Below are 18,353 nucleotides of genomic sequence, written 5' to 3'. Positions count from 1 at the left end.
CGCGGCTCTGCGACGACGCGCGCGCTGCGGGAAAGAGGCGCACAAACTAAAGTCGCGCGCGTGTGTTTCCCCCGAAGCGGCTTCGTTAAACCCGTCGAGCTGCGCCACGTGCGCGCGCGGTGCGTCACGTGCGCGCGCGGTGCGTCACGTGCGCGCGCGGTGCGTCACGTGCGCGCGCGGTGCGCCACGTGCGCGCCGCGGAGGAAGTTGAACAATAGAGAAGCGCAAAAGGAGAACTCGACGTGGCGCGCGCGCCTTTGTTTGCGCCAGAAACAACGCGAGCGCGACGCGCCGCGAGCGCGACAAAAGTCGGATGAAACTCGGCGGATTCCGGAGCACGTGACGCCCCCGTCCCGAGAAAAGGACAGTGCGGGACATTTCACACGCATTACGTTAGGAATAAACAGCAATGCGTGTATTTTTCTACTTATATTTAAACTATATCTACAGCACGTGACGATTTGTTTAGTTGTGTTTTGACGATATAATAAGAAACATGGACTTTTATGACGTTTGACCCTGTTATTACGGTTTATTTATTCAGGTTTATATTATGATTGGAAAAGTCATGGAAGAAGAATAAAGTCTGGCGGTGATGCAACACTTGGATGCCAATCGCCATTAAACAACAACAACTATAATATTTTGGTTGATGGTGTGTTGCCATGGCAGCCGGTCTCTGTTTACTGCCCAGGGCGTGTCTGATTGGCTGTTGGTGACAGAAAAGGAGCACGTGATGCGTTCTGCTCGCTTCTCTGGCCTAACGAATAGAACATAAGCGTAAATAATCGTTTGAAGGTTTATTTTTGTTGAATTCGCACAATCGGCCTTTTCTTTTTCAACTCTCGGACGGTGGAGTCGACTTCCAGATACTTTGAAATTGTTTGTAGATATTCATAACGTCAGTCGAAACTTGAAAAAAGCGCATCCCGATGATCAACGCCGCCGACATCTTTTACGTGTATTTTTATCCGTCTGAACTTATTTTGACATTTTTGTTTCATAGTGTTTTTTACCGAGCTAATGTTGATCATGAAGCGCAACGTGCTGTAGTTGTAATGACGCGTGTGCTTTTTATGACTGTTGCTGTGGCGCGCTCACCCGCCGCCCGGGGACTGCAGATTGAAAGTAGCACACAGAAATATAATATAAATGCATGACAATAATTTGATCAATATCCAGGCGTTTCCGTCCGTAGTTTTACCAGAGCTTTGTTATAATGATCCAGATGACCACGTGGGAGGAGCCCCGGGAGTGCACCACGTGACCCAGACCCCGCCCTCTTCTGGACACCCCTGTTTCAAACCCACTGCATAAAACACGGTCCAACCACAGACAGAAGACACGCCCCCTCTCAGACGTTCACAGCGGAATATATGACGTCATTCACCTCAGATTTGGCGGTATGGACGATTTTTCGGCGATTTGAGAACGCAGGGCGGAAGTGCGCATGCCACTCCCCCGTGCACATGCCACTCCCCCGTGCGCATGCCACTCCCCCGTGCGCATGCCACTCCCCCGTGCGCATGCCACTCCCCCGTGCACATGCCACTCCCCCGTGCTCATGCCACTCCCCCGTGCTCATGCCACTCCCCCGTGTACATGCCACTCCCCCGTGCTCATGCCACTCCCCCGTGCTCACGCCACTCCCCCGTGTACACGCCACTCCCCCGTGCACATGCCACTCCCCCGTGCTCATGCCACTCCCCCGTGCACATGCCACTCCCCCGTGCGCATGCCACTCCCCCTTGCACATGCCACTCCCCCGTGCTCATGCCACTCCCCCGTGCGCATGCCACTCCCCCGTGCGCATGCCACTCCCCCGTGCGCATGCCACTCCCCCGTGCGCATGCCACTCCCCCGTGCGCATGCCACTCCCCCGTGCACATGCCACTCCCCCTTGCACATGCCACTCCCCCGTGCTCATGCCACTCCCCCGTGCGCATGCCACTCCCCCGTGCGCATGCCACTCCCCCGTGCTCATGCCACTCCCCCGTGCGCATGCCACTCCCCCGTGCTCATGCCACTCCCCCGTGCTCATGCCACTCCCCCGTGTACATGCCACTCCCCCGTGCACATGCCACTCCCCCGTGCACATGCCACTCCCCCGTGCACATGCCACTCCCCCGTGCACATGCCACTCCCCCGTGTACATGCCACTCCCCCGTGTACATGCCACTCCCCCGTGCACATGCCACTCCCCCGTGTGGACCGATACAACACACACATGCGTTTGTTTATTAGCGCAACGGATCGCATCGCATCTCTCGTCTCCCGTAGATTTCTGTCCACTTCTGCGTCAGCTCGAACTGTCTTTCTCCGTCTTCATTTTGCCCCGTACACTGAGGGAACTATATTATGATAGATCCATGCGCTTAGGCACGCGGAAACGTGAGGACGAGCCTGACGCGGCTGCAGGTGAGCGACAGGTGCGTTTTATGATTGATACGTGGCAGGACAAATGATTTATCCACGCCACGAGGAAATATGATACAAAAAATTTGCTGAAAAAAATCGTCCATTCCACCTTTAAAATGAAGTGACTCGTGTCGGGTTCAAAAAAGCCACAAGAGCGTGGGCGGTTTCAGTCCTATCGTGGGGTCTTTTTGGACCAGAACTGGACTTTACGATGGGCAGAATGTAAAACAGTGATCTGACGACAGATGGTGGCGTTTCATTTGCTTTTCAGACTCGCGCCGGTCCGACACGGCAAACGTGAAGCTCGATTAATGACCCGACTCCTGCTTTAGCTGACGAGATTTCATTTAATTTCATTTGTTTATTTATACAGGGAAAACCCAAAAGTTTTCTTTTTCATGGACCTGTTAAAACACAACAAACATAAGATACTAAATCACAAACAATCAATATAATTAATTAATACATAAAAACACATTTAAACACACAATCTGAGATACAGTTATGAGGGTCGTCCTTAACCAGAGCTTTAAACTCATTAAAAAGCATAAAATGATTTAATTTAAAAAGTCTCTGTGTTTTGTTCCACAGCAAAGTTGATGAAGGACTTTTTCCTGTCTCTGTTGACACGATGGGATTGTAAGATAATGTCCTGAGACTCAAACGGTGAAAACTTGAACTAATGTGCAATAAACGTGATAAATAATCAGGCAAAATGCCAAAAAGAGCCTAAAACACAAACAAAAGGCAGAACTTTCCTCGTCTTGTCTAATGATCACATTCTACTTAGAGCTGAACCTTAGAGCTGAACCTCAGAGCTGAACCTCAGAGCTGAACCTCAGAGCAGAACCTCAGAGCTGAACCTTAGAGCTGAACCTTAGAGCTGAACCTTAGAGCAGAACCTTAGAGCTGAACCTTAGAGCTGAACCTTAGAGCTGAACCTTAGAGCTGAACCTCAGAGCTGAACCTTAGAGCTGAACCTCAGAGCTGAACCTCAGAGCTGAACCTCAGAGCTGAACCTCAGAGCTGAACCTTAGAGCTGAACCTCAGAGCTGAACCTCAGAGCAGAACCTTAGAGCTGAACCTCAGAGCTGAACCTCAGAACTGAACCTTAGAGCTGAACCTCAGAGCTGAACCTTAGAGCTGAACCTCAGAGCTGAACCTCAGAGCTGAACCTCAGAGCTGAACCTTAGAGCTGAACCTTAGAGCTGAACCTCAGAGCTGAACCTCAGAGCTGAACCTCAGAGCTGAACCTCAGAACTGAACCTTAGAGCTGAACCTCAGAGCTGAACCTTAGAGCTGAACCTCAGAGCTGAACCTCAGAGCTGAACCTCAGAGCTGAACCTTAGAGCTGAACCTTAGAGCTGAACCTCAGAGCTGAACCTCAGAGCTGAACCTCAGAGCTGAACCTTAGAGCTGAACCTTAGAGCTGAACCTCAGAGCTGAACCTCAGAGCTGAACCTTAGAGCTGAACATCAGAGCTGAACCTCAGAGCTGAACCTCAGAGCAGAACCTTAGAGCTGAACCATAGAGCTGAACCTTAGAGCTGAACCTCAGAGCTGAACCTTAGAGCTGAACCTTAGAGCTGAACCTTAGAGCTGAACCTCAGAGCTGAACCTCAGAACTGAACCTCAGAGCAGAACCTTAGAGCTGAACCTCAGAGCTGAACCTTAGAGCTGAACCTCAGAGCAGAACCTCAGAGCTGATCCTTAGAGCTGAACCTTAGAGCTGATCCTTAGAGCTGAACCTCAGAGCTGAACCTTAGAGCTGAACCTCAGAGCTGAACCTTAGAGCTGAACCTTAGAGCTGAACCTCAGAGCTGAACCTTAGAGCAGAACCTTAGAGCTGAACCTCAGAGCTGAACCTTAGAGCTGAACCTTAGAGCTGAACCTCAGAGCTGAACCTTAGAGTTTAGAGCTTTAATGAGATGATCCACAGACTTGAATATGACTCTCCTTTGATGCTGCTGAGCTCAGTGTGAGAACAAGTTACATTAAAAACACTGACGACAACGAGCCATAAATAATCATAAGTCACAGATGGAATGTTTCCCAGTCGCACCGATGATGACGGATGTGTTGATACGGCAGTTGCAGTTGTCCTGTTTCGCCACGTGGCCGCGCTATTGAGCAGCCGTGTCTCCATTTGTGCTGCAGAAAAGACCGAAGTGAGCGGCGCGTGACAAAAACACGTTAAACTAAAAAAAAGACAAAATAACAATCACACAACAAATGAACGCGTACGTGTTAAAGCGCGAGAGGTTTTCCTGTTCACCTGCAGCGCCCTGAGGCCCCGCGCCTGTGTAAACATGGATCTGAACCGGATCTGAGCGCGCCACGCCCAAAGGAGTACAAGGAGCAGCTGGAGGCAGATCTGTTGACCGCTCAAACTTTATTTAAACCGGACGACGACGCCACCGACAGAAACAATGAGTCATATTCAAATGTAGACGTGAAGAATGTGGAACATTTGATCCATAAAAATGCATCAAATTAAAATGCTACATTAAAATGGAGACAAAAGTTTGAGTGGAACGTGATGTGAGAAACTGGGATTCACCTCAGAATATATTTAGTTTTAAACAAACTTAACATTGTTTTTTTTACTGCATTTGTTTATTTATTTATTTTTGTATTTATTTATTCTTACATTTTTTCACCATTTGTTTATTTATTTATTTTTGTATTTATTTATTCTTACATTTTTTCACCATTTGTTTATTTATTTATTTTTATGTATATATTTTTTCAGTGATTCTGCATTTGTTTCTTTCTTTATTTTATATTAATGTATTTATTGCCCCAATTTTTCAGCATTTGTTTATTTTTGTATTTATTTATTGTTTCAGTTTTTCAGCATTTGTTTATTTATTTATTCCAGTTTTTCAGCATTTGTTTATTTATTTATTTTTATATATATAATTTTTTTTCAGGTTTTCCATAATTTGTTTATTTATTCAATAGGAGATTATAAAAGACATTTAGCATTTTTGATGAAGACATAATCCTGATTTTAGGTTTTTCTTGCCAAATAGTTTAAGTTAATTGACAGATAAACATTCTTTACCATAAATTATATTGTTTGTGAAGCTCAAATACAATTTTAAGGCAAGAAATGTGTATTTTCTGTCCATCATTGTACAAACTAACAGACATTTCTAACCTGGTTATGCTATTTTTGTCTATTTTCTTTTGTCATAAAGGCTTAAAATACTTGTGAAGAGTCTGTGGAATCAACATGAATGACACGTGGTCCTTTTTGAAGTAAAATGCTGCTTCAACGTTCAGTAAAACTCGTAAAACGCGATATTTTATTAGATTCGCGGAGAAAACTACAAACCCGTTCCTTTTCCGGGTATGCGCAGTGCGTCGGTGACCTCTGAACTCACGAGGCGCACGGTAAACGCTCACCGACTTTTTCTGAAAAAATAAAAAAAAATCTAAAAAATTCCAAATAACTGCGTCCAATTAGAAACAAGAAAAGAAGTGTAAAAAATGCTAAGACTTTTCCGGTGGTAGTTTATGTCTTTTTAGTTCAAACATTTGCTCCAAAATAAATCACATTAATCACAATTTTATCACTTGACCTTCTGAATAAACTCGAGTAAGAAAACAGGCCCTGCTCATAATGTAACGGCCATTTTTAGTTTTTGGTCAATTTGGACAAAGTAAACACCACAACAACAACAAACACCGACAAATATAAATCTTTATTATTGTGTTTAGCATTATTTTGTCTGTTTTCATCATCCAAAAATATGAATTGAAATTGTTTCGGTCTGTAGTTTGATATTTATTGACACCGTTTGTGATTTATCTTCATTATTTACGTTTTTTTTTGGTTGTTTTTTCATGTTTTGCTTTGCACTTTGAGCTTTTTACACACGTCTTATAAATGTGATTACGAACAGCAAACAGTTAATCCACCAAACTAAACCAAACTCATCTAAATGAAACTAAACCAACAAAGCGCTCGCGTGTCGGTGGCGCGTGCGGGCGTTGCGCGTGCGCCTCTCCGCGGTGCGTTACGGTAGTGGTGCTGATGCGGGGATGAGTCAGGCTCCCGACGATGCTCCCGCTGCCATTTCCTCCGCATCCGCAGCGCACGGGCCCCGGAACAGCAGCGCGCGCGACCTCCGGCATGACCGCACGGGATCCCCCCGCGACCACCCGCGCCCCGCGACCCCCGCGTGCCCCGCAGACACCGCGCGTCGCCGCGTTGTGAAGGATCAAACACAGAACCCGACGTGACTCGCGCGCGTCCGTGTGCGCCGCGGGGCCTAAGCGCAGCCTGTTGTTTTCGCCGCGTCCACTCCCTCTTTTTTCCGGCTTTGTCACGCTCCGGGGGGCGTCGGTGTGTTTTTTGTTGTTGTTGTTTTTCGGTTAACCGGGAGGGGGGGGGGGGGGGGGGGGGGGGGGGGGGGAGTGTCGACGGCGCCGCGACGGAGCCCGAGGTCCCGGACGAAGAGGAGCGCGGCGCGATCACGTAAGAACGGCTCCGGTCCGACACATGACGCGCGGGCGCCGGACACAAACACTGCGAGACATTTTGTCCCGGAGGCTTGATAATGTCCACCATTGTCCACCATTGTCCACCCCGGCCGCGGGGAGGACGCGCGCGAGCCGCAGGGCGACGCTTTAAAGGAGACTTTAGTGCGCGTTTTGTCCAAGAACGTGGTATTGAATTATAGCACAATTTGACACAATTAGGTCATCATTTTGCATTCTGTTGATTGTAAACCGCGACATTGATGAAAAAGACGGGATAAGCCCCGCCTCTTCGTAGTGACGTTTCACCGTAACGAGCAGCACATTGTCATTTATGTGTTTTATGGTTGAAAAGTGGCTAATTCAACATTTATCACTCACAGGTTTACCCCCCCCCCCCCCCCCCCCCCCAAATAATCTCATAATCACAGGCGTGTGGGTGGAGATAGGGGGAAGGTGAAGACAGGAATTTTCTACGCACCTGAGCCTCAAACGTAGGACAATATAGGTTTAACTCAAACGTATAAGTCAATCTAGAACTGTGTGTAAATGGTGAAGAAACACGGTTATAACGCGGTTAAAAGCTCATTAAAGGGTATGTTGCACATTATTTCCCCTTTAAGTTACTTTAAACTTGAATCGTCTTAAATATTGACCACATCGGGAGTGTTACACACGGCGTTTGCAGCGCAACGAGCAGTTTGCAATGGTCTAAGTGTAGTTAATCTGTGCGTAAAATGGCTGCCGACGACCATATTATTATATATTATTATTATTATTATTCTCAAACATGCATGAATCACTCGAAATATGACTTTTGGTGGTTTAATGAGAAGAGAAACGATCGTAATGTGTAGATTTTGCAGGATTTATCTCCTGTGGGAGTCCTGGATTCGATTCGGTCCCATTGTTGTCCTGCTTTAGTCCCAGTTTAGTCCCAGTTTAAGCCCAGTTTAGTCACAGTTTAGTCCCAGTTTAGTCCCAGTTTAGTCCCAGTTTAGACCCAGTTTAGTCCCAGTTTAGACCCAGTTTAGTCCCAGTTTAGTCCCGGTTTAGTCCCGGTTTAGTCCCAGTTTAGTCCCAGTTTGGTCCCAGTTTGAGGAGAGAGGGATTGAGGGAGCATATGTTATTTCTTTTACCCGCCGGTCGTGTTGGGGCGGGTCAAGAAATTCTCATTTTATCCCAGCGGTTTATAAAAGGCTGAGCTGCGGTTGTGGTGGGTATAAAATGTATTTATCTTTGTGTTTACCATTTAAAAGAAAACTAAAATATGTACAAGTTTGTAGTTTAGTTTGTCTAAAGTCAGAATAGTTTGTTGCTTGTTGCTGCTAAAAGCCTGAAGCTAATTCACGGTTAGCATAGGTAAACATTAGTGAACAAGTCAAATAAAGGAAAGAACATTTGTGTAAAAGTAACTCTTTGGTCTCTGCTGCTGCTGCTGCTGCTGCTGCTGCTGCTGCTGCTGCTGCTCGATTTTTACACTATTTTATTTGGATTTATGATCAACTTTGGCGAGCGGAAAACTAAAACGCTGCAGGTAAACTGAGTGTTATTGCGTCGCTTAGATTGTTCCACAGTTTGGCATTAAATGGACAGGTTTATATTTGAGACTTTACAGAAATGTTGCCCATTTTCCTCCGGTTTGACTATTTTGGTCACTTCCTGGTTGGATATGGATAATTCCACAACTGTTACCGAGCAACCAGACTGAAAACAAAAGCCAAAATCCACATAAATGACACAATAGTTACGATTCAACACACAATAATACCATATAACGCCTTTATTTTGGTAAATGATTGTTTAAATTGTCAGAAAAATGTGTCAGTTCTGTGTAAATTGTCGTCAGAATTCCTACTTTTCACACTTTTCAGAGCAATAGACAATCCGACACTTCTGCGCCTGCGTTTGGATAAACTTTAACCTCCGACAGTTAAAATATTGACATTACTAGTGTTGTTTTGTCTTTTGTCGCTCTCTACTGCCCCCTGCTGTCGGTGAACTTGCTCCGTGCTGCTGTTCAACCTCTGCTGTTACAAATGCAGTGTTATGCTAATGCCGCTAACGTCTACACAGCGTTAATAACGACAAAAGCAGTATAATAGCACTATAAATGTAGTAAAACTGTCCGAGTTGTAAAGTTTAGTTGAATTCAGCGCTTTATTTGATCCAAACGGTAATTCTGACACAGAAAACGTGACATTTTGTATTTTATTATTTTATTGACAAACTGACAACTTGACATTTACAGTTACAGTCATTTGCACTTTAAACTTGTCCAGCCACACTCACAGTAAGAATGCAGGTTTTTTAATGCCAAACTGTGGAACATTCCTGGGAAAAAACTATGGCTGAGCAAAAAGCCAAAAAACGATATCATGCTTTTAAATTTATGACCGTTCTAAGGCTTATTTACAAAAGGAAACCGGGTGAAATTTGAATTTGTTCACCAAATATCTAGTTTACTCAAACACCAAATAAGATATCTTTATGTATTTTGATTTTTTTTGGGACATTTAAACTGGATTTGTGGGATTTATACGTCCCAATTACAAAAAGGCCTATTTTTACATGAAAGCTTCACAAGATGAAACATTTTAACAATGATTTTCTTACATTTATGTGAGTAAACAACAGAAAATGTTTTAAATGTAAGTTTATTTTCCTGTACCTTAATTGTAACTGTGTTTTCTCTTTCCAGACTCGTCATATCTGGACACATCTGGACACATCTGAACACATCTGAACACTCTCTGGACACATCTGGACACATCTGAACACATCTGAACACTCTCTGGACACATCTGGACACATCTGAACACATCTGAACACTCTCTGGACACATCTGAACATATCTGAACACTTCCGCACACAGCTGTTTCCTTCCTGGACACTTCTGGACACTTCTAAACATTTCTGGACACGTATGAACGCTTCTAAACACGTCTGAACACTTCTGGACACGTCTGGACACAGTTATTCACATCTGGACACATCTGGACAGATCTGGACACATCTGAACACTCTCTGGACACGTCTGGACACATCTGAACACTTCCGCACACAGTTGTTTCATCCCTGGACACTTCTGGACACTTCTGAATACCTCTAAACACTTCTGGACACGTCTGGAAACTTCCAAAAACTTCTGGACACAGTTATTCACACTTCTGAACACTTCTGAACACCTCTGGACACAGCTGTTCCCTCCCTGGACACATCTGGACACAGTTGAACACTTCTGGACACTTCTGGACACAGCTGTTCCCTCCCTGGACACATCTGGACACAGTTGAACACTTCTGGACACTTCTGGACACAGCTGTTTCCTCCCTGGACGCGCTCTCTCCGAGGACATGGAGGCGATCTGGCTGTACCAGTTCCGGCTGATCGTGATCGGCGACTCGACGGTGGGGAAGTCGTGCCTGATCCGGCGGTTCACGGAGGGACGCTTCGCGCAGGTGTCGGACCCGACGGTGGGCGTGGACTTCTTCTCTCGCCTGGTGGAGATCGAGCCCGGGAAAAGGATCAAGCTGCAGATCTGGGACACGGCGGGACAGGAGCGCTTCAGGTGAGACGCCTCAGCCGGGTTTCGGACGCCGTACGGGGTTCATACCGTGTCGGACTCGTTGAAGCGTTGGAAATGACAATCTCACAAGTACAAACACACAAACGCTGATAAGAATGTAGCAAACGGATAACCAGAGCGCCCCCTGCAGTCTTAACACGGCCACCTCCCTTTCTATCATTCCTACCTGTTCTTCGTGTTTAGCTCCGCCTATGACGGCCTCATCTCGCTGTTCAGTTTCTTCCGGTCAGCTCGTCTCGCAGTGGTCCGCCCTCGCACGCTTTAGGCGATAGGGCGGCGCGGCGTGAAAATGGGAACGAGACAGGGGAACGACATGCAGCAAACCGTCGCGATTCAAACTCACGGCGCAGCACTCGTCGTTGTGTCGCAGCTGCTGTCTAAACCTCGGCGTGGAAGGCTCATGCTCCGACAGGCAGTACTAGCAACTACGTCAAGTCCTGGGCTCGTGGTGAATAAACGTCTCCCACCTCAGACACCCAGAGTCTCCTCCTCTCGTTACAGCGCCAGGACTCATTAGGACCTCGTTAGAGCGCCAGGACTCATTAGGACCTCGTTAGAGCGCCAGGACTCATTAGGACCTCGTTAGAGCGCCAGGACTCGTTAGGGCACCACTTCCCCGCAGTCAACAGACATATTTGCCTGTCTGGGAAGTCCACGACCGCACGCTTTTACAACACTTCAGGAGGACGTTACGGTCTGTGACTGTGTCGAGTCTCCACTATCTCCGATGCGCGCGGTGAACAGGCGGATCGACCAGTCAGAGGACCATAAATAACCGTGAATATAATATCAGAAGTAACACGGCGGCTTTCTCAAGAAAAAAAAACAACAAAACCAAAAAAACTGGTGCCAGGATCGAGAAACAGGGCGTGTTTTCTGCAACTAGTGAAGCACTGAACGCTGTAACTCTGAGGTTTATGAAGTTATAGATTTGTCTGAATGAAACGAGGATGTTCAGACGAGATGTGTTCTGTAAATCTCAACTTTTCTTGGGTTGCGGTCAGAAAATGACCCAAGCCCCTCTATCGTACTCATGGCACGTGCCAAACCGAACTGAAGTCAAGGTTACGTTCCAATAGTGTGTATTTTATTGGTTTCCATCCGAAAGCTGGAATGTTTGAGCTTGTACGTCACAAGGCAGACCCTAAACACACGGGGGCTCACGCAGGTACCGGGACCCCAGTTTGAGAGTCACGTGCGACAAACTGCAGCTGTGATTGGCCCTCCACACCCCACATTCTCGATGATATAATTCAGATTACACTACAACGTTGTGCTGTTCTCTCCCTGGCAGCTGCAACTCGTCGCTTATTGATTTTCTGTTTTTGGGGCGAAGGCGTCCCGAGCCCTCGTCGTGTTTCCGTCTCTTCTTTCGCTCGCAGACCGCGGACGGTCGGCGGTTGTGGAAATGTTGTGTCAGGCCTGTCACATCGGCAGCCGTTTGAGGGCGAAAAGCACCGAGTCATACCAGCAGCGCGAGGATTATTGTGACAAGAAACAACGATTGTTCACGATGATTGACAGCAAACAGCTTCATTCACGTTCATTCAAACTGTTTATTGTGTCACATGTGTAATAGTTGAGCCGCTTTCATCAAATCAAACTTCATGAATGATAAAGTCAAGTCATGTGACATAAACACACTGATAAAAAGCACTTTACGTTTACTTTTTTGGAGTTTAGGTTGAATCGGAACAGCTCAAATTAGTCGCTTTGCCTGGAATCTTCCTCATTATGGATTTATACGTTTCTACTTCCACGGAAACAAGCAGTCGACGTGACCAGGCCGAGTCACAGGTCAGATCTGTGGAAAGGCGAGCCCAAGGCAAGCTAATGTAAGTTACAGATGCTGCTTTCACGTGCGCCTCGAGAAAAGGTTTTTCCGAGTTGTAAAATGCACACGAAGAGCGCAAACGTCGGGAAAACTACTCGACTCCTGACGTCGCCCGTTTTGTAGAGACGGACAAACATCGGGCGATTTGTCATTTTATCCTAAACTTTTGAGCTCTCAGGCTGAACTTGACAACATTTATGGCTTTTACAGATCTGTGCAACAAAAGATCCGACACTTTTGTTCAGTTCAGTCAGTTACCGACGCAACATTTATCACTCACAAGTTTTTCCCCAAAAATAATCGCATAATGACTGGCGTGTGGGTGGAGATAGGGGGTAGGTGAAGACAGGAATTTTCTTTGTTTAGCTTACAACAAACAAATCTTACCATGGAAACGACAATTGCCCATTTGGGTATGTAAATGTAGCAAAATAAAGATGTTGAATGTTCCCAAAGACAAGCAAAACCAAGGCAAAAAAATAATGAAAAAGCCTTTATTGCAAACAAATCTGATGGTTTAGCTCGAATAAACGCTGTTGAAGATCAGAACATGAGCTCCCGACGTCCATGTTCATGCAGCAATAATGCACTTCATGCTTCCATTTCTTATTCTAAAATGGCAGCAATTCTTATTTTTGACCTTCGTTGATTAAATCGTGACAAAAAATTAGATTAATCTCATAATATTGACACTCTCAGTCACAAAGATCACATTAGAACTGTGACGTGTGAGTTGAATCATCCCGTTCTGCTCATCGTTTACGTTTTTTTCGTTGGGTTTCGACCGGATTGATCTTCCAGCGCAAGGAACCTGCTGACTCTGAGGCCGAACCCCGTCTGACGTCTCGTTTCTCCCCCAGGTCCATCACCCGGGCGTACTACCGCAACTCGGTCGGCGGGCTGCTGCTCTTCGACATCACAAACCGCAGATCCTTCCAGAACGTGCACGACTGGCTGGAGGAGGCGCGCAGCCACGTCCAGCCGCACAGCATCGTGTTCCTGCTGGTGGGACACAAGTGCGACCTGGAGGCGCAGAGACAGGTACCAGTGTTTAGTCCTGACTCTGGCACCAGCAGGAGGCCGGTCCATGTTTAGTCCTGACTCTGGCACCAGCAGGAGGCCGGTCCATGTTTAGTCCTGACTCTGGCACCAGCAGGAGGCCGCTCCATGTTTAGTCCTGACTCTGGCACCAGCAGGAGGCCGGTCCATGTTTAGTCCTGACTCTGGCACCAGCAGGAGGCCGGTCCATGTTTAGTCCTGACTCTGGCACCAGCAGGAGGCCGGTCCATGTTTAGTCCTGACTCTGGCACCAGCAGGAGGCCGGTCCATGTTTAGTCCTGACTCTGGCACCAGCAGGAGGCCGGTCCATGTTTAGTCCTGACTCTGGCACCAGCAGGAGGCCGGTCCATGTTTAGTCCTGACTCTGGCACCAGCAGGAGGCCGGTCCATGTTTAGTCCTGACTCTGGCACCAGCAGGAGGCCGGTCCATGTTTAGTCCTGACTCTGGCACCAGCAGGAGGCCGGTCCATGTTTAGTCCTGACTCTGGCACCAGCAGGAGGCCGGTCCATGTTTAGTCCTGACTCTGGCACCAGCAGGAGGCCGGTCCATGTTTAGTCCTGACTCTGGCACCAGCAGGAGGCCGGTCCATGTTTAGTCCTGACTCTGGCACCAGCAGGAGGCCGGTCCATGTTTAGTCCTGACTCTGGCACCAGCAGGAGGCCGGTCCATGTTTAGTCCTGACTCTGGCACCAGCAGGAGGCCGGTCCATGTTTAGTCCTGACTCTGGCACCAGCAGGAGGCCGGTCCATGTTTAGTCCTGACTCTGGCACCAGCAGGAGGCCGGTACATGTTTAGTCCTGACTCTGGCACCAGCAGGAGGCCGGTCCATGTTTAGTCCTGACTCTGGCACCAGCAGGAGGCCGGTCCATGTTTAGTCCTGACTCTGGCACCAGCAGGAGGCCGGTACATGTTTAGTCCTGACTCTGGCACCAGCAGGAGGCCGGTCCATAAGCAGAGGACTAATGTGATCAGACTTCCTGGTTCTAGTCTTGTTTTTGGAATAATCATATTAATGAATTACAGAAAAGTGGGCGGAGATAGGGGGAAGGAGAAAACATAGCACTCAAAGCTCAAATGCAGGACAATACAGGATTACTCAAACTCAAATCATTCAAGGTATAACTGAAGTCTATGAAATCTTCATTGACATCATATGTATATTTTAAAGATGTGTAAAGTGTAATTATGATGAGGTTTATGTTGTCAAAACAATAGCAGTGGTTTAAGAGTTACATAAGCAGAGTCTGAGATCAGTCGACTCTTCGTCATGTGTCTCAGGAGACGATGCAGTGGAAAACAACACATCAGCAGAGACTCTCAGCATCGCGACCGAGCTTCAACGGGTGATCCATGGAAACGCACAGGAAAGGGTCCGATTATAGCAGAGGAAAGGGTCCGATTACAGCGAAGGAAAGGGTCCGATTATAGCAGAGGAAAGGGTCCGATTAGAGCGAAGGAAAGGGTCCGATTATGCAGAGGAAAGGGTCCGATTACAGCAAAGGAAAGGGTCCGATTATGCAGAGGAAAGGGTCCGATTATGCAGAGGAAAGGGTCCGATTAGAGCGAAGGAAAGAGTCCGATTACAGCGAAGGAAAGGGTCCGATTACAGCGAAGGAAAGGGTCCGATTAGAGCGAAGGAAAGGGTCCGATTATAGCAGAGGAAAGGGTCCGATTAGAGCGAAGGAAAGGGTCCGATTACAGCGGAGGAAAGGGTCCGATTAGAGCGAAAGAAAGGGTCCGATTATAGCAGAGGAAAGGGTCCGATTATAGCAGAGGAAAGGGTCCAATTATAGCAGAGGAAAGGGTCCGATTACAGCAAAGGAAAGGGTCCGATTACAGCAAAGGCAAGGGTCCGATTATGCAGAGGAAAGGGTCCAATTAGAGCGAAGGAAAGGGTCCGATTATAGCAGAGGAAAGGGTCCGATTACAGTGAAGGAATGGGTCCGATTATAGCAGAGGAAAGGGTCCGATTATAGCAGAAGAAAGGGTCCGATTAGAGCGAAGGAAAGGGTCCGATTACAGCAAAGGAAAGGGTCCGATTATAGCAGAAGAAAGGGTCCGATTAGAGCGAAGGAAAGGGTCCGATTACAGCAAAGGAAAGGGTCCGATTACAGCGGAGGAAAGGGTCCAATTAGAGCGAAAGAAAGGGTCCGATTACAGCGAAGGAAAGGGTCCGATTACAGCGGAGGAAAGGGTCCAATTAGAGCGAAAGAAAGGGTCCGATTACAGCGAAGGAAAGGGTCCGATTACAGCGAAGGAAAGGGTCCATCATCTGTCACATCACTGAGGACACGTCGTCTCCTTTTTTCGCCTTGTCTCTTTTTCCCTCCTCATCTCCTTTTCCCTCCTCGTCTCCTTTTCCCTCCTCGATTCTTTAGCTGTCGAACAAATGTGTCGCATTATGTGACGTCCCAACGCTCTGAGGAGGAATAACGAGTTCAGCAGAAATCAGATTAAATCATTCCATTTCGTTTGGTCCAACATCAACATCAGCAGCAGCATCAGCAGCAGCAGCAGCAGCAGCAGCAGTAGCAGTAGCAGTAGCACAGGAAGAGCAGCAAAAAATCTGGGATATCAACGTTCAATCGATTCAGATTAGGCAAGACATCAGCCCAAATGTGGCCGATTTGCGCTGATGTTTTGGGGTCAAAGTGCACAGCAGTAGAATCACAAGTGTTTATTAAAGTGTATTTACATCATTTTGGTTTTGTGTCAAATGACTTTCCTGTATACACCAGGAATAGGATACATACCATGGAAAAAAAACAAAAAACATGTGATGTGTTTATTAATTAGCAACATAAAAGTAAAGTAAATAACACAGGTAAACATTGACCGATTAATCGTAATCGCCATTTCAGTAAAAATACCAAAATAATTCATATATGTCACAGAATGTAGATTTTGCTTGATCTACGGTCGCTAGGAGCTTGACCGAGTGAAGACAGTTTGCCCGGTTAACGGACGTCTTACACGTTGCCCTGTCTTCTACTTGTAATTACACAATTGCACAGACAGATGGCGTTCACGTGCCCTCATACAACGGTGAAAAAAGGTTCACCGAAACTCCAAAACGGTGGATTTATCTCATGAAGAGTGAGCGAACCTGTGACACTGGAGGATCTGTGAACTAACATCAATATCACACGTGTTTATTTAGTGAAGAAAACAGACTGGACCATTTTGTTTTCGCGTCAGACTATGGGCACTAGCTAAGGTTGGATGCTAACGTTAGCGACTTTACAACGCGACTCTTGAATAAAGAGCGCTTGGTTCATAATCACTACAACAGAGCATCTAAACGTCATTTATTGGAGCGTTTATTCAGCCATTCTGTGCAGTTAAATACAACGTTGTCTAAGTATGATTCGTAACAAAAAAGCACAGCGTTTTGACGTAACTATTGACTCCCAACTCTCGGTTAACGAAAGACGTGCGTTTTGTTCCCGCAGGTGAGTCGCCAGGAGGCGGAGAAACTGGCCGGCGCGTACGGGATGCGCTACGTCGAGACCTCGGCTCGCGACGCCATCAACGTGGAGCACGCCTTCACCGAGCTCACCCGCGAGATCTTCGCCCTGGTCCGGTCCGGCGACATCACCATCCAGGAGGGCTGGGAGGGCGTCAAGAGCGGCTTCGTGCCCAACGTGGTGCACTCGTCCGAGGAAGTGACCAAGAGCGACCGCCGCTGCCTCTGCTAAAGGGAAGATCGCCCGAAAAGAAAGGGTCCAGAGTGAGGGACGCGAGGCTGAGGGGACAGAGACGGACGCCGGGCCGCAAATGGGGAACGACCCTTTTAACAGCGCCGAACTCGGGGCGGAAATGTCTCAAAAACTGTGCCCGTCTTTATCGTATATTGAATCGGCGGCGGCCATTTTGGAATATGTTAACTCGTGTTAAAATGTCTCCCGCTTTTTTCTTAAGGACGTTGCTCTTCATCTTCACCATGTATTGAATCGAGGGCGGCCATTTTGTGTCACTTTTCCTTCGTGGAAAAGCGGCTCTTCACCGTTTTGTTTCCTTTTTTCGATTTGCGGGTTCGAATTTTGGGACTCATTTGGTTTAAAAAGTTAATCACATAAATTGATCTCACGCGAGGATTGTCGATTGAGAAGACGACCATTTTGAACTTCTTCTAAATCAAAAAAAATATTTGTCATCTAACAGTTCTAACAGTTTTGGTGGATTTTTGGGACTTTCTGTTTAAAGGTTTGACCATCTTAACTTTATATTGACTGTTGAGTAGAAAAGCAATCGTTTTGAAATATATGAAGTTCTCCTAAATTGTCTTCATTAAAAAAACGGTTCATCGTTCAACAGTTTTTGACCGAATTGGAATTTTGGGACTTTTTGGCTTGGAACTCGCGCCCGTCCTGACCGTATATAAATCGGAGGATCGTCAACGCGGATGGCTTTCGTTTTTTTGGGGGTTTTCTCCTCGTACACCGTCCTCAATATGCAATTCCATGTCACTCCATCGCACAATTCATCCAGAGTCGAGCGACGCCGCGCACTTCACTTTCCGTGCCCAATCCCACTGAATCCCGGCGCTTTCGTCCGAAGGAAACGACCCGACGCCGTCTCACCGAAGCGAACGCGGGGGGAAAAGACGTGTACAGCGAACGTGGGCCGCCGTTTATCGAAGAGCGGACCGAATAGTCACCGTCCACCTTTCACCAAACTATGAACCTGACGCGGATGTCGAAGGCGGGGACGACAGACGGACACGAGGAACCGCATTACCCACGATGCACGGCGCGCTCGACGGACCGGCGTTATGCGAGACGAGACGACGGGATACGTAATAAAGAGAAGCGGCGGGTCCTTTTAGTTGTTGTTTTGTTTGTTAAATTTGCCTTCGATGTTTTGGTGCAATAATAAGTATCGTTTTGAACCAAAGGTGCACCGCTCCACTTCTCCGGTGGAGTGTCACTGCGACGCCTGGAAAGTCTCACAGTATGACATTAA

At 47.1% G+C, this 18,353-nt stretch overlaps 1 protein-coding gene across 1 annotated transcript; it reads left to right on the top strand.

Moving 5' to 3' along the window:
* The first annotated feature begins 10,079 nt into the window (after positions 1 to 10,079).
* On the top strand, positions 10,080 to 17,114 carry rab39bb (RAB39B, member RAS oncogene family b). Its single transcript, XM_072458846.1, has 3 exons — positions 10,080 to 10,476; positions 13,189 to 13,369; positions 16,841 to 17,114. Exons 1-3 carry the CDS (start codon positions 10,262 to 10,264, stop codon positions 17,084 to 17,086), a joined length of 642 nt encoding a protein of 213 aa, XP_072314947.1. The 5' UTR covers positions 10,080 to 10,261; the 3' UTR covers positions 17,087 to 17,114.
* The last annotated feature ends 1,239 nt before the right edge of the window (positions 17,115 to 18,353 follow it).

The sequence above is a fragment of the Eucyclogobius newberryi genome, unplaced genomic scaffold (genome assembly GCF_026437365.1).
Source record: "Eucyclogobius newberryi isolate DKJ021-1_F unplaced genomic scaffold, fEucNew1.0.hap1 SCAF_22, whole genome shotgun sequence".
Lineage (NCBI taxonomy): Eukaryota > Metazoa > Chordata > Actinopteri > Gobiiformes > Gobiidae > Eucyclogobius > Eucyclogobius newberryi.
Note: the sequence above shows the minus strand (reverse complement) of the source record. Positions and strands in the feature narration are given on the sequence as shown.